General features: G+C 40.9%; 1 protein-coding gene and 1 long non-coding RNA gene across 2 annotated transcripts in view; both read left to right on the forward strand.

The window, feature by feature from the left end:
• LOC135281764 (uncharacterized) overlaps positions 1 to 4,063 on the forward strand; it is a 57,249-nt gene extending 53,186 nt beyond the window's left edge. The window contains exon 3 of the long non-coding RNA XR_010348279.1: positions 1,895 to 4,063. This is a non-coding gene — a long non-coding RNA (uncharacterized LOC135281764). The remainder of the gene's footprint in view (positions 1 to 1,894) is intronic.
• A 5,863-nt stretch (positions 4,064 to 9,926) lies between these two features.
• LMTK2 (lemur tyrosine kinase 2) overlaps positions 9,927 to 26,525 on the forward strand; it is a 42,052-nt gene continuing 25,453 nt past the window's right edge. The window contains exons 1-3 of the mRNA XM_064390917.1: positions 9,927 to 10,219; positions 24,425 to 24,549; positions 25,362 to 25,506. Coding sequence (XP_064246987.1) covers positions 10,066 to 10,219; positions 24,425 to 24,549; positions 25,362 to 25,506 — 424 coding nt within the window. The 5' untranslated portion in view covers positions 9,927 to 10,065. The remainder of the gene's footprint in view (positions 10,220 to 24,424; positions 24,550 to 25,361; positions 25,507 to 26,525) is intronic.

Consider the following 26,525-nt stretch of genomic DNA (forward strand, 5'->3'; position numbering starts at 1 on the left):
TCTTCCTTTCTAGTAATCTCTGCAATATCTTCTCAGTCTCGGGGGCTGACCCTTCCCTGTGTGAATGGCCGGAACTGCTGTGAAGTCTGCAGCATTTAAACAAAGGCCAGAGTCAATGAGGGATTCTTCTGGCAGCTTAAAGGCTTATGGAATTTGTAGCACTAATGTAGGCATTGTTTCACTGGGATTTTGTATGTCTACCATGTGCAAATCTATCTGTGCAATTCTGTTCCATCCTTCCCCAGTAATTTTAATTTTTTTAAGATCAGGCAGGAGCCTGAGTTCTTCTGCCAAATATAGTTCCATGAAGCAAAAAGCAAAAGCATATCAATAATAATGCAGTAGACAGAGAACACAGGAATGACTGTTCTACTTCAAATCCATTTGACATTTGACTGTGTCTCCTTTATGCTGAAATCACTGCACAAAACAATCAGTTGCAGTGTAAGAGTCTCTTTCTGTAAATAAATGTGGCTATATATGATAGCTGTTCCCAGGCCAGATGATGAATTAGACTCAAAATTACATACACAAAATGCATGACCAATTGCATATTTTAATTTGTAATTATCACAAGTGCTTATGCTAATTGCTTGTTGTGCAGTAGCAATAAAATAAAACATAACTGGGTTAGTGTTTGCTGTCAAGCCATTTTCAGTGTATAACAACTGATTTATTGATCCTCTGGACTAGTGAATATTCTTTCTCTATGTGAATGATCTATATATACCTAGAAATCATTAAATGCAAGATTCCTTCATCATAGAATCAGCAAATCTGTAAGTTATTATCTACATGCTGTGTTCCAAATGGTGACCTTTGTATCTATGTCTTATTTAGATTTTTGCCTCTAACAGTGAGCATTGTTTGCATTGCACAGCACTAAACACACTTTCTCTCATATTCTGTAATGTCATGCAGTTCTATACAGCAGCACAAAACTCTGCTTAAGGGAAGAAAATAGCCAGAGCCATCTGGAGAGGCACTGAATTTCTCAGTAGTGGACAAAGTGCATTCCAGACAAGGGCAGGAAAGACAGAGCAGAAGAGAAGTTAGAGCACATATGGGAAACAATATCCCTTGGTGAGCTCTTTGGACATGAAACCAATCTGTGGCAGAGCTCCTGTGTGTTTCTCACTGAGTTTGCTCTGTAAGGAGAGCAGTGTGCATTAATTGAGCCGCCAGAGCATAGAGAGGTGAGCCTGGGTTCAGGCTGGAACTGGTGCTGTTCAGATCTCTCTGGGAGTCATTGGCAGGTGAAGGTGGGGCACATACAGGATCTCCTGCCTTGCAGTGACCAGCTTGCAGCTCTAGAGACCTTCTTTCTTCTTGTGGTTTGACCCCAGATGGAAACTCAGCCCCATGCAGCCACTCACTCACACCTGCCTGATGGGATGAGGAAAGAATTGAAAGGGTAAAATTGAGGAAACTCATGAGTTGAGATAAAGGGAGTTTAATGGATAAAGAAAATTCACCCACACAGGCAAAGCAAAACAAGGAATTAATTCACCAGTTCCCATGGGCAGTCAGGTTCAGCCACCCCAGGAAAGCAGAGCTCCATCTCATGTAAGTGACTTGGGAAAGCAAATGACGCCACTCTGAAAGTCCCCCCTTCTCTATTCTTCCATCAGCTTTAAACATGGAACTTGAAGCCTGGGTCTGGGTATCCCTTGGGTCAGTGGGGCTCAGCTGTCCTGGCTGTGTCCCCTCCTCGTGCACCCCATTCTCCTGGCAGGTGTGTGGGGTGAGGAGCAGCAAAGGCATTGACTGTGTGAGTTCTGCTCAGCACTGTTTCCAGCACAAATACAAAACACAGCCCCATACCAGCTACTGTGATGAAAATTAACTCTATCCCAGCCACAGCAGCACACTTCTCCACTTTCTCTCCCATTAGCACCTCCTCTGCAGGATAAGTCTCCAGGACATGAAACCAGGGATCCCCAGAGCGGATATTTCCCCTGCAGGGGGTCTGCCCAGGCAGGGAATCTAGATCAGCATGGAGAATGTTAACAGATGGCTGCCAGGCTCGTGTTTGCCAGCTGGAGAAAAGCACAGTGCAGCAGGGATGTGTGTCCAAGCCCTTTGCCAGTGGTGGGACCAGCCAGTGAGGAGGAAAGCTCTTGTAACTGTCCTGATCTCCAACTATAAGCAAATCTAGGCAGAGGAAAAACCAGATATCACACACTGATGTTACTGCTTATGCACAGAGAGCACTGCAATATTTTCTTGTACTACAGAAGTATTTAATGTGTAGGAATGTAATGTGAATTGTGTTAATTTGCTGTATAAAAATAATATTTTCTGTACCTACGTTCAGAGAATCAGCCTTTTGAGACATATCTTTAAGAAAAATAAATCTATCTAGTGGTTTGTGTGGAATGAAGATTATATTTGAGTCAAATTTAAAAGTGGCCTATACTTTGGTGGGTAGTTAAGCTGTAAAATTTAACCAATGAAAGGGTAAAAGTGATAATCTTGCTTTTACCAGCTCAGCAGTAGCAGAGCAGGTGCAAGCCATGTTTAATCCATGACCCCTGGGAAATGGTAATGTTCATTTCTGTGTCTTCCTGTGCCAGATGCCAGGCTCTCCAAATTTCTAATTGAGAGCACTGACTAGAAAGAATGATAGGACACAACTGAGCACCTGGGTCACATCAAAATGAGAAAAGCTCTTTAACTGCTGCTTATTGTAATATGCCACTGTAGGCAACACCTGTGGTAGGACTTTATAAATAGATAACCTGGGCTGTGCTCACACAAGGGGAATTCAGAGGCTGTCAGCTTGTTAGGCAGTTTTCCAGCAGTGTGCTGATGGCACATGCCCATAACCCAAGAGGAAATCATTCATCATGTTTATATGGTACACTATGACACAAAGTTGTGGGGGTTTTGTTATTTTTAAAATTCCTAGTCTGCTTTGGCATTAAAGGAAGTTCCAAGCAGATCTGACATGAGCATTTTCTAATTTCTTGAAGCAGGTATGTTACCTGCCATGTTCTAAAATATTTGGATGGTCAAAATTACTTAGCCACGGTAGCACACACTTGCAGAGGAATTAAACTTTTAGTTTAATAAACTTTAAGCTAAAGGTACTGATAACTGTTTTCATATATCGTTTAATATCTTATGATGTTTTTTCTGAATTTGCAGTGGTAGTCACTGTACCCTTTGGAGCTCACAGCACTGAAACTCCACATCCCTTTTGTATTGTGTGCAGATATGAAAGAGATCCTCCTGCTGAACATACTACAGCCTGTGGGTTTTGATTAGCTTTACACCTTTGGATTGAATTTCCTTCATGTTCAAATAATTTACATTTGAAAATATGAAGAATAAAATGCCTTTTTCAGCTACCATTGATTCCTGATTACTCAGTGTATATAGAGGTTGATTTATGAGATTCATATATAGTCAGCAAATTGTCATCAAACCTCTTTCTACTCTTCAGAATTCATTTAGATTCTGTGTTGTCTGATATACCATAAACATCCCACTAAGGTATATTTGTTGGTTTTTATATTGCATTGGTATCAAAAGAAAACAGCAGCTCCCTGTGAAGATAAATGTTTTTTTTTAATCTGGACCAATTTTTCTTTTCTGGGACTGGAGAGAAAATTTGTAACTATTGACATTTAATGAATGAGATGAGACCTTTTCACTGTGGTCAAAGCTTTGAAAAGCAACTTCATCTCTAAGACTACAAAATGTAGATAATTTTGTAAACCTGTTTCTGTTGAATTAACTTTATTAAAAAGATAAAAGGATTGTGGAAGATAGAAGGGCTTTGATTCTTGGATGATCTTTGGACTCTCAGACTGCAAGGATAAGGAAAATGAGCTACATATTTCAGGTTTGTTTTTGTATGTAACCAGTTAATAAGTAAACTTTTAAAGTAAGGTGCTGTTCTTAAGAGGGTCAAGGTTTTTTTAAATGCATCTGATATTTGTTTTTAGTGAGTTGTTCCTTGTCTGTGGCATAAGCTTTGCTTATTAGCTTTCATTGCTTTCTCTAATAAATTTGCACTGAAGTATTTTATGCCTCTTTCTCTTCTGATTACCAAATAGCACAGAAATTTATAACCAATTGTTACCTTCTGTAACTGGTTCTTGTTCTGAATGTGATCTTTTTAACCCATAATTATTAAAAATAATGAAAATATTAAAAATTTTGTTTACCAGTTTACATGTGCAGGATATATTGGTTTGTGCTCCTTCCTCAATTGACAAGATCCTTCCTGATCCTGTTTATGTTGTCTTGATTCACCTCTGTGAATCCTCTGTGTAATTGTTCATGTTGAAATGTCAGTGCTCTGGAAGACAACATTCATTAATGTGAGAAAAATACATAAGAAAGCATAAACTTTTCAGTACAAGGTACATCCTTCCCTTGCAGTGCAGCAATGAGCTGCACCTTCCTCTAAATCCTGGATCCTTGTGCTTTTCTTCCAGGGGTGCACTCCAGCTGAAGGCATCGAGACCAATTGTCTCTCTGTTGGCAGCTTCCTCACTCTGTTCTTTTATCCTTTTCTGGATCTGCCCTCCACATCCAAGTGCTTCATTTAAAAATTCATTTTGTCAGTATCACAAATTATTTCCAATTTGGGATGAGCTTCCCCCCATACACAGAGGGTCCTTAGCCTGAAGCCTTTGCTTTCACTAAAACTGAGTGTGGAAGCCAGTGAGAGACTGTTGAAAGGAAATGCAAGTGGTCTAAGGTAATTGCTGGTTTAATTTTAGAGCACTTGCACAGGATTGGGTTATTAAGGCTATTTAAAATGAAAGGTGAGTGCCTGCATATGTAAAAAAAATGTCCTTTAATCTTCAGTGAATTTCAACTTGCTCAGTGTTAATGAGAACTAGTGCTTGTATGAAACTTATTCTTGATTGTTTTCTCTAGTTAGGTATAAAGTGGTATGGAAATGGAATAGACAGGTTGGTCAAGAATTCCCTGTTTGGTAGGACTCCAAACAATTTTTGTCTTTCAGTAGGTGACACATTCAAGTGGTGACATATAACACTAATCAAAATTTAGTATTAGAATTCCTATTTAGAGAGACATCAAATCATATTTTAACTTGCACTCAAAAGTTTGCCTTCCTTTATTGAAAGGATTTGTGAAGAAAAGATTCCTGCTGTTCAAGAGGTCTAGAAGCAGATAAAGCTTTTTGTAAGCAGAGTTTACATCAACAAATACTTAGTTAAAAACAGCTAATTACAGGAGCATGCTGCAGTTGGGGATGGTTTGTTTCTCAGAGGCACTGCCTGGTTCTGTACCTTGTAGGTAGCTTTACTAAACCCTTACACTTAGGCAGAAGTGGTGCTGAAGTGTTCCTCTCAGAAGTGCTGTTGCTGTCACCTACACCTCCAGTGTAAGAGCACCCAGAGCCTCACGCGGTGACATTTGCTTTTCTCAGCCATCTCACACAGGACCAGCTCCTGAGAGCTGCTGAGCAGCCTCCCCAGCTTTGCCTGCATGAAGTATTGCATGAGGAGGTGCTGAACTGCAACCTCCTTGTCTGATCTCCTGTTTCTTACTTGGTCTGTTTGTGAGAATGTTCTTTCTGCTTTGCTTTTTTCCCCTTGACACACATACAATGTATATTTAGATCAGGACTGCATTAGACATTCATTTGGTTAAATGGTTTCTCACTCTATTCAGTCCTGCTTTGCTGCATCTGGAGCAAAATGTAATAGTCCACACAGCTTAATATTTGCTAAAAATAAATAGGAGAGGGTGGAAGGAATTTCTAATGTAGTTGAGAAAGTTTTACAACAGCTTCTTTGCACAAAAATCAGAACTTTGCATTTCCTTTTGTATTAGTGGAAATTAATTAAATCTCCTGTACCTGAGGAGGGAATAGACACACACCATTTCTCTCTTACAATTTCGGAGGAAGGTTGTACAGGAAGCTTTAAAATAGAGATTTATCACCACAGACATACCATTTATTTCAGCATAAGGTAATTGTCATTGACATAAAAAACAGCTTAAAAATTGGCATGAATTGACAATTTGGATGGCAACATCATCAGAGTAACATGTGGGGAAAGAAATGTACCCACTTGTGACTCTGTTGTAAATCAGGATGGAATCCTGTTGAGAATGAGTTTATACTCATATTGGCACTTATACTTCTTTGAGGTAGTACTTAAGTTCTCTTTCACAAAAAATAATTCTTTTAACTAACTATGTCAATTCCATAGAATGGTTCAGTGGGCTAAAGTGAAATTAATATAATTTAATAATGTAAATAAAGTAAATTTAAATTAATTTAATAAGATACATTTACAATTATAATCCATTTTCATATCTTAATGTTAAAACTTGCTGAAAGTCTACCTGTTTGAAGTCAAAGTAAGCAGAACCTTCCTAATCAAGCTCACAAAAATCTGCTAGATATTCCTGAGTCAACAGAAATGAAACCTGTACTAAATTTTGCAGGATGTTAGTGGCACATGCAAATCCAAATATAAAATATTTCCTAAGAAGAATGTAATTCCTTAATGATTTACAAGGAATGGATTTAAAAAGAGCTGTTTTATCTCTATTTAACACATTTTAAAATTAATGCAAACTGAATTTTCTACTAGCAATTGGAAATATGTAATATAATATAATCCAGAGGTTTGTTTCTCCACGTGCAAGTTTAATCATTTGTGGGAAGAAATCAGAGAGTTCTGACCTAAATCTATCTTAGAATGAAAGATAGATACTAAGAGAAAACAATTGACACAAATAAGAAGATTTCTTTTACTGTGTAGCTTTAAAATAAAGTTTCCTTAAGCCAATTTTCCTTAAAATGTGAAATTCTGGATGCTGGACTTTGGAATTGAGAAAAAAGCCTCGAGTTATATAAAAAACACTATTAGGTCACTGATGACTGAAGGTGGAGGTTAGAACCAGTGATATTTATTTTGTCTCTGTCAGGTGAAGAAGCAAATCACTTTGTTAAATGCAAAAAGACAGCACTGACAGGGAAAGGTTATGTTTGAAGGCAGGGGATGTGATTCTTTTGTAGGGAGGGAGAGCAGAATGTGTGTCTCAACATTCCTAAATAGAGAAGCCAATCTTTGTGCTTACAACAGTGATCTGGAATAAGAGCTGGGTCCTGTGATCAGCTCAGTTCCTGGTGCTTGGAGATGCTGTTTTGTGGTAAATGAATTGGGATTCTTTTGGGGCTTTATTCACAGTTACACTGAGGACCTTTAACACCCCTCTGGCAGCTCACTGAGCCCGCTAGACAAATATTCCTTCTGCATGAATAATGTTATCAAAAATATTGAAGAAAACCAACTGAAAATAAAACTATCAACATCCTTTAGTTGATCCAATTATCTGTCTCTAAAAAAAGGTTTTAACACCTCCCACGCTGAACAGCAGCTTCAGTAATTTGGCCATGATAACAGTGCATAATCAAGAAACACGAGGCAGTGATACGTGGTGACACGTCCCATTTTGTGTACAGGAAGGGTTTTGTTTAAATAAATATCTTTCCTTTGTAAGTACCTTTTGGATTACTCACTATTATGTTGCTCATCCCATTAGTCTCGTATAGTTACCACAGATGTTTAATTGTGGAAATTGTAAATGAGTGAATCTGGCATTCCTGAGGATGAGATAGGAGACGAGGCTTTGCATCCTGGGATTTTTTTTGATGTTTGTGGTGTATTTGAAGATAGGGAGCAAACTGTGACTAACGTGTAGAACAAAGGATTGGAAGGTTTGGTTATTTAGCTGCTACCAGTGACTAATTCACAGCAAACCTTAAGTGTCCTGTCATTATAGAATAGTGCTCTAACAAGTCCTTGTAATGATATGCTGCCATAATGCCCCAGATGATATTACAACATGATGTTTTATCACAGAATTACATCAAAGGCCCAGCATCCAATTATGATAGGGTGGGTTGGGAAATCAAGCAGCCTGCTGTGCTGAGATGCAATGAATTGTTTTCAGCAGTGAAATGAGAACACCCTTGCACTGTGGACCTGCTGGAAGGCTACAAAGGAAGGTTTCAACTTCATGTCTGTAGGTTCTACCAATCTCAACATTTTTTCTGTGTGGAATCTGCATGAGGTCAGTGGCAGAGCTCAGGAGTAGCTCAGACCCAAGGCACTGCAGGGATCAGGAACAGGATCTGCCTGTGTTACACCACAGAAACACGGTGTTGTTTGAATAACCATCCTTACAAAATGTGGCTCTCACCTCAGCTGCAAGGAGCCACACTCATGCCCAGGGGCCCAGCTCTGATGTCCAGGCTCATGGGAGGGAGATGGGATAGAATGAAGGATAAAGGACTGAGCTTGATGTTTCCACTGGATATTCACAGTACATACCCAGCTCTGTCATCAGCAGCCTCAGCATTACAGCAGCAAAGAGCTATTTAAATGGAGATGGTGGCTGTTTGTACATAAAAAAGTTATGTCATACATTTTATGTATTTCACATAACATATCACTAATTATAATGGGAAAGGATCACATTTTGCCTTTCATCCATTAAATCCACAGACAACCAGACAAGCAACATTCTGGGATTATTTTAGAAAGCAATTCATTATAAATAGGATAATGAATTACTAATCATTTACTAAAGCAACAAAAGAGATAATTGTATTCAATTTTATTATTCAGGTAAAATATTTTCTTTGGAAGGAAAACTAATTAGAATGTTTGAAAAAATATGGGTCACTTGGTAACACAATTAGTGTCTTCAACCAGACAGAAGATAGCAGACTGAGGTTAAACACACACTTGGTAAGAATAGTTCGATTCAAATATATCCCCATGGTAGAGCAAATTCAGAGGGACAGCGGGGATTTAGGTTTACGTTTTGTCTTCCTGGACACCATGTTCCCAATACTACTTTGAACACAAAACTTTCCTTTCACGTATTCCCAGGGGTGCACTCATTGTACATTTCTTTGGACAATCTGTGCTCCCAAAGTCATTATATAATCTTGACATAATTAGCCTTTTTGTTAAATTATTTGGAAAACGGAAATCTAGTTTGTTAGTCATATGGTATTTCCCTGATTCTCACTGTAGAGAGCCCTGATTGCTTAGGATTAACTCTTCAATTTGTGCTGCTTAGAGCTGACACCTCATTTTCATGTACTCAAAGTTCAGCATAATCACAGACCTAAACGAGAATAATCTTTATTTCTAAACCCTGCTGGTATCAATAATTCAACAAGGTCACCTCCAGCCTCAGAAGCGCTGGGGCTGCAGAGGGAGCGTGGTGTGCCCAACCCAGCGCCCGACCCGGGGCTCCCCGGCTCCGCTGAGCAGCGGCAACAGCCGAGCTCATCCCGAGGGACGGCAGCGGGGCTGTGCCCCAGGGCTGATCCCGAGGGATGGCCGGGCTCTGTGCCCCCAGGGCTGATCCCGAGGGATGGCCGGGCTCTGTGCTCCCGAGGGCTGCTCCCGAGGGCTGCTCCCGAGGGCTGCTCCCGAGGGCCGGCCGCGCTCCCCGCTCCCGCAGGGCTGGGCAGTCCCGGGCAGCTCTGAGGGGGCTCCACGCCCGCCCGGCCCTGAGGGGACGCTCAGCCGCCAGGGGGAGCTGCTCCCGCCGCGCTCTCGAGTTCTGCGCGCGGGCTCGGCCAAGCCCCGCCTTCCCCGCCCGCCGGTTGGCGGAGGGAGCCGTCAATCCGAGCGACGCCCCGCCCTCCTGCAACCGTTCGGAGCGCGGCTTGATTGGCAACCGCGCGCCGCTGCTCTCGCGCCGCAGCCTTCCCCCGCCCTATCTCGCCCTCTGCGGAGCGATTGGCTGATGCAGCTGTCAATCACGGATTAGCACCTTCCCAACCACTGGAGCCGCCTCCTTAGCGCGAGACGCGGTTTGATTGGTTGTTCGGGCTGTCAATCAGCGGCGCGCCCGGCCCCGTCGCGGTCAGGTAGCCCGGAAGATGGCGGCGGCGGCGGCCGGTGGGGCTCTGTGAGAGCAGCGGCGGCGGGGCCGATGCCGCGGAGCTGGAAGGCGGCGGCTGCCGCGGGGGCTCCCCGGAATCGCTGAGAACCTCGAGCCCCTCGTTCGGCGCCGGGCCTCGGTCCGGGAGCGGGCGGCATGCGGCAGCGCGGGGGGCTCGGCGGGAGCGCCGGGCGGCGGGGGGGCGGCGGCCCGCGGCTGCTCGGGCCGCGACACCTGCTCGGGCTCGTCCTTCTGCTGTGGCCGCTCGCGGGGAGCGGCGAGGCGGCTCCGCTGCCGGCAGCAGGTGCAGGTGAGCGCGGCGGAGCGGGGCTGGGGGCGCGGCTCCGCGCGGGGCCCGGGAGCGGCGGCACTGCGGGTGTGCGAGCCCCGTCCCTCCCCCGTGCTGCGGGCACGGCTCCGCCGGAGCGTCGGGAAGGGCACGGCGGGCGGACGGGGCTCCCCGGCTGTAGATCACGGCGGTGTCCCGCTGGGGATCGCTCAGACCCCTGACACTGAGCTCCGGGCTTGTTCTGGCTGTGTGTTTACCGCAGACCTTCCCGTAGTGCTGCTGCTTTTACCTGTACTGGGCTCGGCGGGGTTTTCTTTTCTCCGGTTGTGCCTGTGAATCACCGGGACTCCCGTCCCTGGGTGGAGGCTCTTCAGGGCAGACGGCGCTTCCCTGTTTTCCGGTCAGATTAGTCGGATTCCCCCCCGGCCCCCCCGGGCCGGGCTCTCTAAATAGTCATGTAGTTCACATTTCTTTCTCTCGTTATGTTAGGTAACGCTGGCTTCCTTCGATTTCCCTGCTTATTTTCCTGTTTGTCTTAAAAGCACACACTAAACAATATGTCCTCGCAGTCGTAGGACTGACTGATCAGGGGTTTATTAGGACTCACGGGTACCAACTGTGTCTTTGATTCATTTTTATTGTTGGCATTTCATTGGGACTTGCAAACATAACATTGTATTGAGACTGAATTTTATTAGGTTTGGGTTGGCTGCAATGTGTGCTGAGATTCCCTTTTAGCCGTGAGGAGTTGTACAGCTAAAATAGACAAGATGTTGAGGGAGGAGCAGGAGCAGTGGGGAGGGAAAGATACCAAGCACAAAGATTAGGTAATTTGGCTGCTCTTCCACATGAAGGATCAAAACTGGGAGTGGAACCCACACTTCCTTTATTTTTGGACCTGTGTCTCTTTACCAGTTTTTCCTTCCCAAAGCATTTATGAATTGTTCATAAGTCACTCCCTCCATCAGCCTGCTTTGGGGTCTTTCATAGTTTGTGTAAAAGTGAACTTCTGAAAAAGAGAAAACTGTCAGTGAAATCTTTATTTCCTTTGAAGCTCCATGATAATTTTTTCATTTATAAAATACTTGAGGTTTATCCAAATAATATTAATTTGTCATTGAGCTGTAAGGTAAGACAGCAGAATCAGTTCTCTGTGAAGGATTTTATGATGTCTTTCCTGGGTCTTACTTTCCTTGAAATGCAGGTAATTTTTCTATTTAAAGGGAAATGCCAAATGTAAATTTTCAATTTTTTCTTAATACAATTTTCTCTTTCCTATGAGGACTATACATGTCCCTTACAACGATGGGGAACAAAGCATAACTTCCATGACACTGGTAAAAAGCTTTATTCTCAAAATGAAAAGCTGATTGGATAAATTGCAGGACAGAGTATTAAAGTGTTGTTTGTTTTTGTTTTTTTAATTCTGTAATTTAAAAGACTGAATTGGCTGTGCCAACTGCAGTACTGCTAAGAGAAATATTTATGATGCTGTGATATTGGGCTCATACAACATGAATGAGAGCCTGTAATTTTATACGGAGGTTTTGGTTATATTTAGGCCATGGTATGTATACATGGGATGTTATCTCAGGTTTAGCCAAGTGGCCAGATGCTGTCCAGGGAAACCCTGAGAGCTCCAGGAAATGAAGCTGCTGCTTTCTGCTGTGTCTTTGCCCATGTAAGAGGCAATGTATTCGGACTACTTTATTGATGGGTATTTAGTATTGAAACTTTAGGGCCTCATTAGGTGCCTTTTCCAGTTTCACTGGCATCATTTTTGCTGGGAGGGCTTCCTCCAGCCTGAAATAATGTGTGCCTGGTGGGTTGGAGTGCAACAGGTTCTTAGGCTGCAACATGTCCTGCATCATCACCTGTATGAGCAGCAGGAGCTGGGGGAAAGCTGCAAGGCCTTTGGTTTTGTTTTTTTTCCTTCCTGTGAACATCTTCCCAGTGGATGACAATGAGACTGGTTCAGCCTGAACCTTCTCTGTCATTCTGGGCAGGTTTTAAACCTGTTGGAAGACAAACCTGTGACGTTATTTTGCAGGGTTAAGAGTCGTGGGTCGTGTTTAAAAACAATTGAGCCATATTATGAATGTCTCTCTTGTGTCCCATGACAGGTTGCTTTGATTTCCACTGCTGGGGCTGGCAGGTGGTGGGGGGCTTCATTCTGGACCTTGGCAGTTCTTGCAGTTGACTGTAACAGTTGGTCTGATACATATGGATTGAAAACTTGAGAGGAATTTAATGGGTTTTTCATAGACTGATTACTAGTTAGTTCCAAAATTACTTTAGAATCCCGCAGTTCTTCACCTAGCAAGAATGGTTGCTTCTTTGACATTGGAGAAACATTTTTTATGTGTGTTGCTTGTAATAGGAAAGATGGGATCCACAGAAAGGGGATGAAAGTGCCTGTAGTTATTGTAAGGAATTTTATAGAATCTTTCATGAAGTATGCCTATAAGAAATTCTCCTCTTGGGAGGAAGCTGGAATGCTGGATGATGGTGATGGGCAGGTTCTAGCAAGACTAGATTAGATTCCTTGAGCAAAACTGCTCCAGTTTGTGGGAATGCAGTGGAAGTTTGCCAGACTGGGTGGCTGGGGAGCTGTCAGGTTCCAGGGCCCCAGTGGAGAGCAATGATGCTGCTCTTCTCAAGTGTGGCTTCATAGTGCTTGCAGATGAAGGCATGCATTGGCAAGGTGTTCTATATTTGTCTTGCATTTATATTATTTCTAAACTAATTTTATATGTTTTTTCATCCAACAATAGGGAGAGGAGGTAAAGGAAATCAAGCTTGAACTGTTTCCTTGGTAAGGTTCATAGCAATTATTATAGGAAATATGAAAAACAAGCTGTTGAAGATGCTACTGCCTAAAAATACTTTAACCAACTTAGATTAAATTTATTCTGTGAGTGGAAAAAAAGTACTGTGATAGTTCTGAGTTTAAGGTTTGACTTTATACTGGAGGTAAGAGCTGGGGCAGTTGTGCTGGAAAGGAGTTTCAGAGCTGAAGTGTTGAAGCTGTCTTTCACCTGCAGAGGATTGGTGATTTTCCCCAGGTGCATCAGCCTGGCTTCCACTGCCAGCTGTGTGGCTGAAGGAAGGACATTTGGGCACTGCTCTCCTGCAGCAGTCTGCAGCAGCCTTTAGTGCATCACAAACTGCCATGGCTGCTTTACTGTGCTAAAGCTTACATGTGCATTCAGGCCTCAGTTCTGACTTGGATTTCCATACTTGACCTTAATTCCACTGAGCATCTGAATCAAGTGTGTGTGTAATGTCAGACAAAGGGTTTTCATCATCTCTGTGCTCTGTGAAGTCTTTGCAAATACAAAGAAGAAGGACTCAAAAATACTTTTATTATCCTGTAAAACTTGAATAGGTGGTAGCATTTTAGCAGGTGTGTTTGGTTTCACACTTGTGATGACTGCACAGTCTGATCACTTGAAGTGAGGAGCTGGACTTGGTGCCTACATGATTGCTTTTTGAGAGCCCTGGCCTTGGAACTGAGTGGCCCAACTGGGTGTCAGTGGCAGGGAGTCTCTGCTGATGGACTTGGTCATGTAGGATCCAGGAGGAGATTATTAGAATTTGGTATAGAGTATCCAGAGATGTTCGTCTGGAATATCTAAATATTAATGCAGCTGTACAAATCTGAAGTATCTAAATATTCAGTCAGCTGGCCTCAGGTGACAAGTTAGAACTTTGAGATGAAGCCACTTTTTTTTTGTTTTTGCATTAAGATGAGCTCTGTATTACATATATACTCCTGGGAAAATTGTTGCTTTTGGGTTGCTTTGGCTTGATGTTTTACTTGGAGTTCTCTCAGTCTGGGGCCAAATTGCAGTTGTGGCTTGTGGTTTGGTACAATGTAAAATGTCTGTGACTTGCACATAATAAGAAAAGCCCTTTTCTAAGTGTATGCAAGTTAGCAGCTTGGATCACTGGAAGTTAAGAAAAGTCTTGCTTACAGTGGGGATTTTAATTGTGGTCAGTGCCTTTCATGGGAATGGTCTAGCCTTCCTCCCCTTTCAAGCTGAACTTGTTTACTTGTCCCTGTATTTCTTTTTCTAGTTCTGTCCCAGGCACTTAATAATTGTAGAACTAGAAAAAATTGAAGTGGAAATTTGTCTTTTACCTTTCATTTGTATCTGTGAGTTTGAGGTAAGAGGCCAGCTCTGACTTTGGCCTGCAGGGATGTTCCACGCAGAGCTTTGTTCACAGGCTTGGTTTGCTTTCTCTGCCTGTGGCTGTAAAGTGTCTGGACTTTGCTACAACTAAAGGAGTCCTCATAGGACGAGGTCACTTTCTGAAGCAATTTCTCACGTCTTGAATGCTTGGGTGTATTTAATAATTCCCCAGGTATCATTGCAGCATGTTAAGATAGCACTGATCAGTGTTCTGTTGGCACAGAATCAGGCGCTGGGCATTGGTTTGAAAGAACCCATTGCTGGGAGCTGGTCGTGCCCCTGCATAAAAAAATAAAAAAAAGAATTTGTGAGATCTGACATTCTGGATAGGTAAATATGATTGGGAGTAATTTTCTGGCTGCCTGCTGCAGCCTGGTTTCAGTCACTGTTCACACACGGTTTATCTGCGTGGGATAAAGGGACCTCAGGCAGTGCAATGCCAGAGCTGCAAAAATCCCAGTGCTGTTGCAGTACCAGCACTGCAGTTCTGCAGCAGAAGGACAGCACATGGAGTACTGGAGTCTTCCTTCGGGTTTTTTTTGGGTCTGCCTTTCTGTTTGGTCTGGGCACATAGTGTCTGGAGCTTGATACAGTTCTGGATACAATTTGCAAAAGCTTCAGTGCTTTTGTGCTCTGTATGAGCTCTTTGTTTTCATTGTACTGCTGTTATGAAAGGTCTTGAGCAACGTCTAGATACAAGAAACATTTTGTCAACTTTTATAAGCAGAAATGTACAAAATGTGTCAGGCTAGTCCTGCGTGTGTGCTTTAAGTGCTGTCTGTAGCAAGGTGTTGTGCCATATATAGCTTAGGCAAGGTAGTGGTGGGAAGCACATTGTCAGTGAATTGTCTTCTGAGCGATTTTCAGTATGAAATGCTGTACAAAGTAACACCTTGTCCAACAATGCTGCACTTACAAAAGTTTCCTTCCTGATAAGAAAACATCACTGTAGTGACTTAACAGTGACATGACTCTTTTGGGACTACCACTGCAGTGTGGTATGAAAGATGTGTAGAAAATAGTAACAGTAGATTTTTTTTTTAGTGCTGACTTATAAGGTTTCAGCCTGTAGACCAGAGCCAGGTCTCCAAAATCAATCACTTTCTCAATGGCCTGTTCTGCCCAGGGATCCTTTAGCTATGAATAGGGATGAGAAATAGATCTAATAAGCTCTTTTTACAAAATGCTGCTGCTTCCTTTCTCTCCTGCATTTCTTAACTGAGCTGTGCATTGGAGTTGGAAAGGCATCTACTATAAAAAACAAGATTCTGGAAAATCCCATCACGTTCAAGTTGCATTTATGGATTTCTTTCCTGTGAACTGACATTAGTCTCTTCAAAGGCATTGTATCTTAATGGCTTGTGTTGCTATCAAATGGTAGGAGAAAGAGATACTGTTCTTTTGGTTTCCATGCTGCAGGTGATGCTTTTCTGGTTGGAGGAGCCGTGATGTGTGATCATCTCATGCTATTTTGAATTATTGTGGTCTGTCCTATGTTAAAAAAACCCCAACAAACTGCAACTCCTGTGCCTCATTGTTGGAGAAATGGTATAGCAGATGAAAAAAATAAAGTACTTGAGCAGGAATTAATTGTCAAAACTGACATCTAGCAGTACAGAATAAAGTATGCTCAGCAGAATTTTGTGTGTGTGTGTACATATATGCACATACATGGAATTAAGAGTGAGTGATACATTTGCAAGATGATAATGCTACCCAGATTTTCCAGAAACACTGCCATGAAGGCATAAGGCACATAATTATTTAACATGGATATTTTTTGCCTTGTCTTAAGATGCCTTTGTGCAAACATGAGATTCTAGCACTGAAACTTCAAACAGATCTCACTCTGTAAACACTTGAAGTACCAGCCTATATTTAGTCCTTATTAAAATTGAGCAGTATGCTGTTATGTGAGTAATTCTCTGACATTACTGGGAAGACTTGTAGGATAATAGAATAAGGTCAGTAATGTAAAACTAATCCCAGCTCGGAGTTTTGCTGGTTACTAACTGTTCAGGCAATATGCAGGCCAGGACAAGTGCTCAGAAGCAGGAGGAGCAGAGCAGAGCTGTTCTGAGGTGCTGTGCTCCAGGAGAGTCCAGCGTTGCCCTGGATATCCTTGCCTCAGGATATGTAACATGTGCTCCCCTAACACACTGAGTGGATTTAAGCACATGGAGAAGAAATTAATTTGAAGCACATTGTAAAATATTTAGGAGGAACGTGGGATAAAGTAGTTTGAAAAAAATATTGGCTTGTACTGCAGGATAGCTTCCTGTTCTTTTAAAGGACAAATGGGAGGACAGAAATAATTTGCCAAGAATTGTTGATGTAGAATTGCACATCCAGTTGTGATATGAAGTAGTTAAGATTTCTTCTTGAAAATATTGTAACTTATTGCATAGCACAGTGATATTTCAGGGTCATGTGTCCACAAAACACACATTTAACTGTGCAACTGGCTTTTGACACTGTAGAAATATATCCAGAACTCAAGATGGGTTGGAGGAGTGTCAGAGGCATTTTTATTGTTTCATGGGGAACACTCTGTAAGAAATGGCTGTTGCTGTCTTTGTTACTCTTTTTTCTGATGGTTAATTGTTGTAAAGAAGAAAAGCTGTTGGCTTTTCACAAGAATTGTCTCTGCATGTGCCTTGGCCTGCCCCATGAGGCACCTAATGGAGTTCTAGGGTAAGGCAGGGGTTGTAGTGGACAAGTTGAACAGAGGGATGAAATGTCTCAATTTCTCTCTAGAGGAATATAGGAACAGACTTGTATTTGACTTTTGATTATTTTTTCCCACACTACTTTTGAAGTCTTGTCATTTTACTTGTATCTTTCCAAGTGCCAGACTGATTTAGGCCATGTGGCACAATTCAGGTTTAGCCAGGAAATCATTTTATTGACAAGCTGTTAGTTACGGCTTCTTGTTTTCAGAAGGAGGAAGTACAACTGTGCACCAGTAACTTGGATAGCTGTAGCTTTAAGTCCCTAAGAGTCTTGAGACTTTCTAGATATGTTCTTTCTAGATATGTTCTCAAGAAAAAAGTCCCTTTTTTCTTGAGAATATATCTAGAAAGTATGATTTTTCCATAGAAGGAAAAATAAAATCAGGTGATAAAGTGCCTTTGCAAAAGGGTACATAATGGTGAAGATTACTTTTATTAGTAAAAATATTATACATTTGCATTATGTAGTGTAAGGGTAGCAATAATGTCATGAGAAGCCAGACTTTTGAAACAACTCTTCAGTTAATAATATTTTCAACACTTTGTTCTAGGTATTGTTTTAAGATAGTAAACATTTGTGCTTTAGTTGAGTGTCTTAAGAATCTGAATGCTGAAAATTTCAGTTGTAGAGTGAGAAATGTTAAAGTTCTTTTAGCAGCGTTGTGTGTCTGTTCTTAGGGATTTGCTCAATGAAGGAACATTTCCAGTCTCTGCTTGAAATATTTTGGGCATTTGGAACCATTTTAGGTTTCACTAAGGTGCTGCCATTGTGTTGAGGACAGCAAGTCAGTGGAAGTCTGAGATCTTGGGAATATTTCTTCCTGTAGTACTGGTACTGTACTGGTAATGGCCATTCAAAGCAAAGGGCTGATTGGAACTCACACTAAAATTCTCTTCCTTTTGTTTTCAAAAGAATGTCTGAAATGCAAATAACACTCCTTCAAGACTTCTGTTTGCGTGTGTTGTACCTCAGTTGAAGGCTGGTGATTTGAATGCCCTTCTGTAGTGATACAGCATTGCACAACTAAATAATGGTGCTGCACCCATTTCTTCTGAAACTTAATCTTGAAAATGATGCTTTTTTTTGGCTCAGTTGTTAAATGGAGCATAGCAGGAAGAAATTGAGATTACAGGAACGTGGTAAAGAATGGAATGTGCTTGAGTTTGGTTGGGGTTTTTTTTGTTGTGAAATGGAGGAGTTGCAGTGTCTGTTGTGCTTTATCTTGTCATACAAATCAGGCATTACACAATAGATGTGTCTAAAATAATTTTGAATAGAGGTTTGGCTCTGTATTCTGCCTGCTACCTGCGGGCCATCTGAATTTATAGGCCTGGTTCTGTCTGTATGGTTTTGTGCTTATTAGTAGCAAACCTCTGAAGACTTCAGGGAGTAAATAAATGCAGGAGAAACTCTTTATGAGGGAAAGATAATGATCTGAATCTGACTTGTGGAGAACTGGGTAGGAGTCGATAGCACTTTCCCACTTAATTGCTGGCATAGAAGAGAATGACAGCATTATTTAGGAAAGTTGGGATAGCTTTTAAAATCACATTTGTCAAAACCACTATAAATTAGGGTGATATTACACTTTTAAATGTGGTTGCTTTAATATTCGTTAAAAGCAGAGTAAGTAAACTGACAAAGTTTATGAAAGATGCCTTGGGTTTAGCTAGGGAACAAAATTAGATTTGGTCATTCATTAGTATTTTAAAGACTGTGCTGTTCTGACTTGGTGTCATAAAGTAGCATCTTAGTTCATGATCATATAATTTGAGTGTGTCCAAGAGACAGTTTAAGTGACTGCTGTCATGCTAGATTTGTGCTGGAAATAGTTATAGCTATTAGTGCCAGTTATATAGCTGCTCTTGAAAGGAAATGGGCTCTTGCTTATGCAGTGGGACTGTTGTTGCATAGCAACTACTGTGCTGAAAGCTTCAAATCAGATGCTCCCTTGAAGTTCACTGTGCCCCAATAATGCTTAATTTGCCTGTGCCTTACGCTGCCTTTATCGCGGTAGTGAACGCCTTTTCTGAGTGCGCTCGCTCATGTCTGGAATATTCATTTACTTTTCTTTCTCCCTATGCTTAAAACTGTGTGGAATCATGCATTTTTTAGCCCAGCTTCATGAAGGTGGAGACCTTAATAATGTGATTACTCACACTGAACCAAAATCAAGAGTTCAAGCATCCTGGCCTTTCATACTCTGTAGGAGAGAGGCAAGCCCAGCATCCCTCATGTGTGGGCAGCTACACCTGGTCCTGGGTCGGCCTGAGTGGAGGCTGTTGCTTGACAAGTGAACATAGATGGAATATTTGGCTAGTTGGCATGCTCATCACTAGTAATTAATGACACCAAAGGATGCCACAGGTAGATGACATGAGGGTATTTGAGTATTGTGGGCAGACTGGGAGATGAGATAGAGAAGGGGAACAGTCATGGTGAAACAAGGACTTGCTTTATTAGACTTTGCATTTGGTGGTTGGAGAACTGTCTTATGAAGAATGGAGATTTAAAAGAAACTTAGGAAGGTGTAGGGAATCCTGGCCTATAGAACGTGCTTTGAAATATGCTTTGTATGAAAATAACATTTTGCAGCCCTTGAAACATTGTAATAAATAGTGACGGGAGTGTTCTCAGGTCTGTACTTGATCCTGAGAATGCCAGCACAGTTCATCATCGTTGTTTCCTCAGTGAGCCTGTTCCTGCACTTGCCTGTCTACAGCCTTTGACTTCATGTGCTCTGCTCAAATTTAGGCTTTAGTGAAGAACTTGCTTAGGAAATGGCATCTTCAGAGGTGCTGAGGAATCTGCTTCAGTAGCTGCTAATTAAATGTCTGCCTCAGCCAGGGCTTTGGCTTGTTTATGATACAGTGTACTTCTAAAAAGTGGGTAAATAACATAGATGTATTTAATCCTGTGTAGCTTTGAAGGAATACCTGGATTTCTGTGTTGATTTAGGACCATCTAGGTGCCATTTTGGGATGGAACATGCTAGCACAGAGCTTTGTAAAGCATTATGTTGTGTTCACCTTGCAGTAGCACAGAGTGATGCAGCTGCCCTTCATCTCCTGCTCATTTTAATACAGGACTGATACAGTCCAGGCCTCTTCCTCTGGCTTAAGTGGTTTGGATATACCAAAGCAAACTAGTCTAGACTGTTTGTATTAGCTGACAGGAAGTCTTTTACTGTTGGCATGTTAGAGTATTTTTTTAATGTTTGGTGGTTCCTTTCCTAAAGAGCAGATTCTGACTTCTGGGTAGATATTAAATGCCTTAGGTTGTTACTGCTTAGGGTTACAGTAAATATGGCAGGGTTTTAACTGATATGTTAAGTAAATCTATTAACTTCTCCAGAATGCATGATACTAAGAATCTTAACTTCTGCAATAATTATGAAATAGTGTTTATTGGAATTTATCCAGGTTTATATTAAAATTATTTCAGTTTACAATGTTTTTTAACAGGTTTTTTAATTTAGGAAGGTTCTTGTGTGATGACTTTATAAAATGGTCCTCTGCATTAATTAGAATGGATTTCTTGCTGGTTGCTTTTTTCAGTCAGGACCATAAAATAAATGTCATTGCTTCATACTTCCACAATTTACAAACAAAAGGGTATATTAAAAATCTTCTAGTTCCAAGTCATTTTACTAAGCTCCAGTGGATTAATCATTGGATGGAAATAGTTGGAAAATGCAAATGAGTTTATACTGCAGCAGATTTTCAGCACTTTGTCACAAAGACCAGTTCCAATACTTAATCAGTAACTTCTGTCACTGAATATGTATTCATGCAAGCTATTACAATAGCTTCACTTATAATAAATTTTAGCCCAGTTACAGGTTGCCATTATTTAATACTTAAATTTACATTAATTTTTTTAAAACCCCTGCAAATTAAAAATATTACTTATTAATTACTGTGTAAGAAACTTCAAAGTTTATCCAAACAAAGATGGGTTCTGTATTTCTTAGTAAGTGGCTCTCACTTGTATGAGTCATCTGGAATGCTGTTCTGTAACTGTTGCTGAAACTTGCCCAGAATAATTGGCATTTTTCTTGTATTAAAGCTTCTGTTCACAATTTTCTATGTGAAAATTGCCTTGTGCTTTTGGAAGTTTAGATGACTTCCATCTTAACAGACCATTAATGATTAGCTGCCTTTTCAAAGGTGATCTTTGCGTTAAAAAAAAAAAAATCATTACTTTCTCCAATTAATTGCTGCTCGTTCACTCAGTTTCATATCCAGGAAATTATGAAAGGTTTTGAAGGTTAGGAAGTAACATAATGATGAGCAGCAATATTTCTGTATTCTTTCCAGGACACTTAAAAGAGATGGTTACCTTATGGAGACCAGTGAAACTTGCATGAAAGGCTTAGACTTTAGGCTTGATAAATGTGTTATTTCTTTCACAGAAGGAATTCCAGAAAAAATACCTTTTTCATATGAAGTGTCTGAATACATATGCAGTGTATCTAACATGTACAATAAATGCAGCTTGTGATTGATAGTGCTCATTATGTCTCACTTGGAGTTAAATAAATGTCTCACTTAATTATGCATAAGATCATCAGGAGCTTGAGTCCTGCTAGCTGGATTTGCCATGATAACTTGTGGGGTCAGAAGTGGGGATCCTGAGTTGGAGTGAGCATGGCAATGTTTATGTAAATACCAAAATAAAGTTGTGGTTGTGCTGCTGTAGCTGGGGTAGTGCAGGGCTGGGGGTTTGTGGGTAGAGGGACCATCATGACCAGCAGATGCACTTGGAGCAGATGAACTTCTGGGGGCACAAACCCCTGACCAGGTCTTGAAAACAAACAGTAGAATGGAGGGAAGTAAAGCAAACTCTGAAGAGCTGCTTCAGGTTTTGGTAGAGGCTGGTCAGAAAGGCCACCTGGAAGGTGACATGGTGTTTGGAGCAGGAGGCTCTGGTGAGAAGGGAATTGTCCCCTCAGTTTCTGTGGGGAGCGAGAAGTCGCTGTAAAACTCATGTTAGCCAAAAGAGATCCAAGAGTGTAGCAGAAACACAAAATAAGTTTGATAATGTTTTGTAGTGTTTTATGCACTTGGCAGTTGAGGTGCTGTACAGCCTGCTCCCAAGGAGCTGAAGTGCTCAAACAGCAGAAATGCTTTCTGTGGGTAATGGCAGTGCTGTGGTGCCCGAGGTCAGTGTGCAGGGAGTGGCTTGGCCAGCTTTGCCAGTGCATGAAGCATCTGAGGGGGTTCAGGAGTCCTGATTTCTGCTGGGAGGAGTATATTGTCATTGTGGTGATGTGTTCCTGGGTGTTTGTCAGGGAAAATCTGCATCTGTTCACTAGATAGTGTTTCAGTGGAATTGTTGGTGAAGGTGAGGAAGTTGTTTGGAAATCAAGTGTGATGGGTTTGGAAAAAATGTCAGAAAAATAATTCTGATTTGTACTACCTGGTAATGTAATTTTTGTTGGTGGTGTTTTTTCATCTTCTTTTGTAGTAAAGCTACCTTTTGTTATTTGGTTTCAATTAGAAGTTTAAAAGGAATTCCTTATATTTTATCTACGGCTATATTACTTGTGTGTGCTCTTACAGTAATTTAGCTAATTAATGACTTCACAGAATGTTTATATTTGCAGTTCAGGTAATTTTCAGTCTCCTAAGTAAGGCTACTGAACATCTGGAGGAAGTAAATACAAATCAGCTGTTATCTTCCTTTTTTTTTCTTGTTGATGCTTAGAAATGGAAAAATATCCATTGTGTTACATAGAAGACTTGATTTAAATGAATATAAATTGTTATTGAGAGCCCTCTTCAGAGATACTTTGTTCTGTTTGGAATTATGACTAAAAGCTGGTGAGTGGCCTCACCTTGTTGTTGATCTGTTTGAACAATGCTCAATATCTGCAGAGAAGTATTCCCAGTCCCTAATGAGGTTAGAATGCCAAAGCTATTGTGGAAACTAGAAACAGAATCACTTGTTTGAAAGCCTTCCATTTTTGCTAACTTGTATTTGTTGTATTGATAATCCTCCTAATTGTGCAGAAAATGTGACCTTCTGGAAGTGTTCTGACACACTTCAAAGCAGGATTTTCATTATGTCAATTTAATCTTTACATGTAATTAAAATAAGTAAATATTCTGTAAGTGTTCAGTGGAACATGAGAAGCTTTTTCTGAAATTCTTTCAATTTTTGCAGTTTAAGGTTTAAGAGGTAGGTGAACAAGTTTGTGTTCCTTGACAAGTGATCAACTTCTGCTTTTCTTCTTTTTGAGGCTTCATTTACACCCTGTCCTGTTGCCAGACGTTCCCATTGATACTCAAATGCTCTCATGAAATCCAGTCAGTCCAGGTCACCTGGCATTGTTAAACTCTGACAGTGATGTAATAGCTAAATACATTTTAATCAGATGTGGTCCAACAACTCCTCTGATCCCTGTGGCAGTACCTGTTTGAAAAGAAGCAGCAACAGCAAAACCAACTCCTCCAGATGTGTGCTCTGGTCTCCTAGGGAACCACATGTCTTTGTTCTCTACTGAAGATAAAAACAGGGATGAAAATGGGTTTAATACTACGCTGGAAATAACTTAAGATTTTTCTAAAATGCCATTTGAGACTTTTGATCCTGTGAGTAATAACCTGGCTCAGTCTCAGGAAATGTGTTGTAGGATGTTTATTTATAAAATTTTGGAAAATTATTTGAAGTGTTTATAAAACAGCTAGAAATCTAAAGTTCCTGAACTGAAGACAATCACCTAGTGAATCACAAGGAACAGAAATGGTGTGCAGCTGATTACATCCATTGCCCTTGTGACAGCAGCTTGTGTGTCTGGCAGACTGTCACAAATGCATTTATTGAAAGAGAGAGTACTGTCCTGTAGTGATGTATTTTACATTTGTGTAGTTTAAGTGAGGATTTCTTCTAGCTGCCTGTTCCTGTAGGTCAGGTGCTTTAGCTCTTGGGAAATATCTTCCAAAAGACCAGATATCTACTCTGTGTTTGGATATTTGAATAACTTTACTGACTTAAACAGAATCCCAAGGCTTGGTGCTATCACTGTTCATCTTAAACTTAGGTAAATCACATTGGCTGAGGCCTCTTAGCTGGAAGCAAGTAAGTCCAGAATGGTGCAGGCAGGTGGTGAAGCACAGATCTATTTTGTCAGTTTGTCCTCTCTGTTCAGTTTCTTCTTAGCTTTGATCACATCCATGGGATTAAATGTTCAGACTCTCATTTTTAAATAAATTCAGGTGGATAATATGTTTTGAAGGAGCTTCTTAGGGTGCTAAACATATTTATATAATACTGCATACATGTTTTTTTCTAGGAGAAGGAGCTACAGCAGAACTTCCCTCATCTTTTGTGATTCTGTCTCTGTGCACTCTGGTAGTCCTGGTCATTCTGCTGGCAAACTGTGTCTCCTGCTGTAAAGACCCTGAGATCGATTTCAAGGTAAGCCCTGAAGTTGTCAGTGTGTGTACAGGTGATGTTCTCAGCTGCATCCTGGTATGCAGAACAATTGATTAGTTGTGCTGATGCTCTGCAGTGTCACTGTGCATCCTCTCTTCTGAAACAGCCAGTGACTGTGTTCCTACAGGCTGTGGGCCTTGATGCAGCTGTTTATTTGAACTAATTGCTCCCTGTTGCAGTAAGGATCTTGAATGCCTTTTCAAAATAATAACTAGCTATCAGAATTAGTAGTAAAAGTTACACCTTTGAGACAATCTGCTGTAAAGAACCTTTTTGTTGTTTTCCTGTGTTTTGTTTTTTCTTAGTCTGCAGGTGGGGTCTGTCAGATAAGAATACTGAAGATGCATATCCACTGTAGCAAAACTCTTGAGAAATTGTCATCAGAGAATTGTTACTTTTGGAACATCTGTAATCAGTGTTCCTAAAATTGAGTTTTGCTCTCCTTTCTAAATGGAGAATATTTGGCCTCGGCAGTTCATGGTAATTCATTCAAAGCCAGGGCTAGCATTTAAAGTGAAAACAAAACAAAGGAAATAAACCAACAGCAACAAAACCCTAACCACCAACCCCACAAAAACCCAACTAAACAAAAACCCCTTCATTATTAAAAGCAATGCTTTAATCTCTTTAAGACACCAAGTAATGGAAAGTAAGGAATAGAACACTAAATATCTGTCACTATTCTTGGAAAAAAGCTGAGCTTCCTTAGCAGTGCTCATCCAAACTGAAAGAAATGTATTAGTGCTTATTTAAAGGCAAGGATCAGCTTGTTTACTAAGGCTTCTTTTGTTTAGGAATTTGAAGATAACTTCGATGATGAGATAGATTTTACACCTCCAGCAGAAGATACTCCATCTGTTCAGTCTCCAGCAGAAGTGTTTACTCTTTCAGTTCCCAATATTGCTTTACCAACTCCCTCCCAGTTTCCATCTCGTACAGGTAAAATACAGGTTTTCATTGCAAAAACAAAAGTAGGCACTGTCTAAAATGGAGTGTGGCTTTTGTGGGACTTTACTGTAATAAATAACTTGTTACAAATTTCCATAAACTGAGCCAATATATTGTGTAGGGTAAAGGATAAAAGGGGAAATATTGATTCCAAGATGTTAGCCTGTGCAGGGTTAAGAGAGCTTAAGAGAACAAAACTGCCTTAAAACCCCCTCTCTAGATTGCTGTCATTGTATCTCTGTATTCCTAAAGGGTTTGAGGTACCCTGGGACATTAGTAACTTCTGCTCTTTAGTGGTTTTCTTCATGGCTAAGTTGTCATTGCATTTTAACCACCCCCCTTAAACAGAATAAGAGTGAATCCTTTGCTTGACAGCAGTGCTGCTGCTCAGCTGCATCACTTCCTTGGTGTCACTGTAGACTATTTGTGCAGTGAATGTGATCCTGGGAAGACAGAGCATTAGGTTTCATCCCTCTGTGTGGAAGGGGTTTTGGAATGTATTCTTTAAAATACAGTTTTTGTAAAAGGAAACTTAAGCATCTTATCATATTATAAGCAGAGTTCAGCCTAAAGTACTTACTCTCATATTGTGCTATTCCACTAATTTTACATACTACTTGGGTTGCTTGATCATTAGATGTTCAGGGAAGCTTCTAGTAAAATTCCTGTACAAATTTCAAGAAACACTCAGTGTGCCTTTAATACAAAGGACACGGTTGTACAAATTAGTCAGTATTTTAAAGAACTGGGAAAAATTATGGGCGAAAAATTTTGTCAGCTCTTGTGTAGCCATAATTGTTAAAATAAAGCTGTCACAATAAGTGTTTTCCAGAAGGAAGGCAATGTGCCTGAGTACTTGGATAAAATGTGGTTGCACTGCTGTGGCCTTTGCCATGCTGAGGAGCACACTGACAGTGATTTATACAGCTCTGGCTCTTGCAGTACAATAATACAGCTCTAAATGTAGTTTATGAAAATAAATTGTGGGCTAGAATTCTCAGACAAGAAAA

Source organism: Passer domesticus, chromosome 15 (assembly GCF_036417665.1).
Source record: "Passer domesticus isolate bPasDom1 chromosome 15, bPasDom1.hap1, whole genome shotgun sequence".
Classification (NCBI taxonomy): Eukaryota; Metazoa; Chordata; class Aves; order Passeriformes; family Passeridae; genus Passer; species Passer domesticus.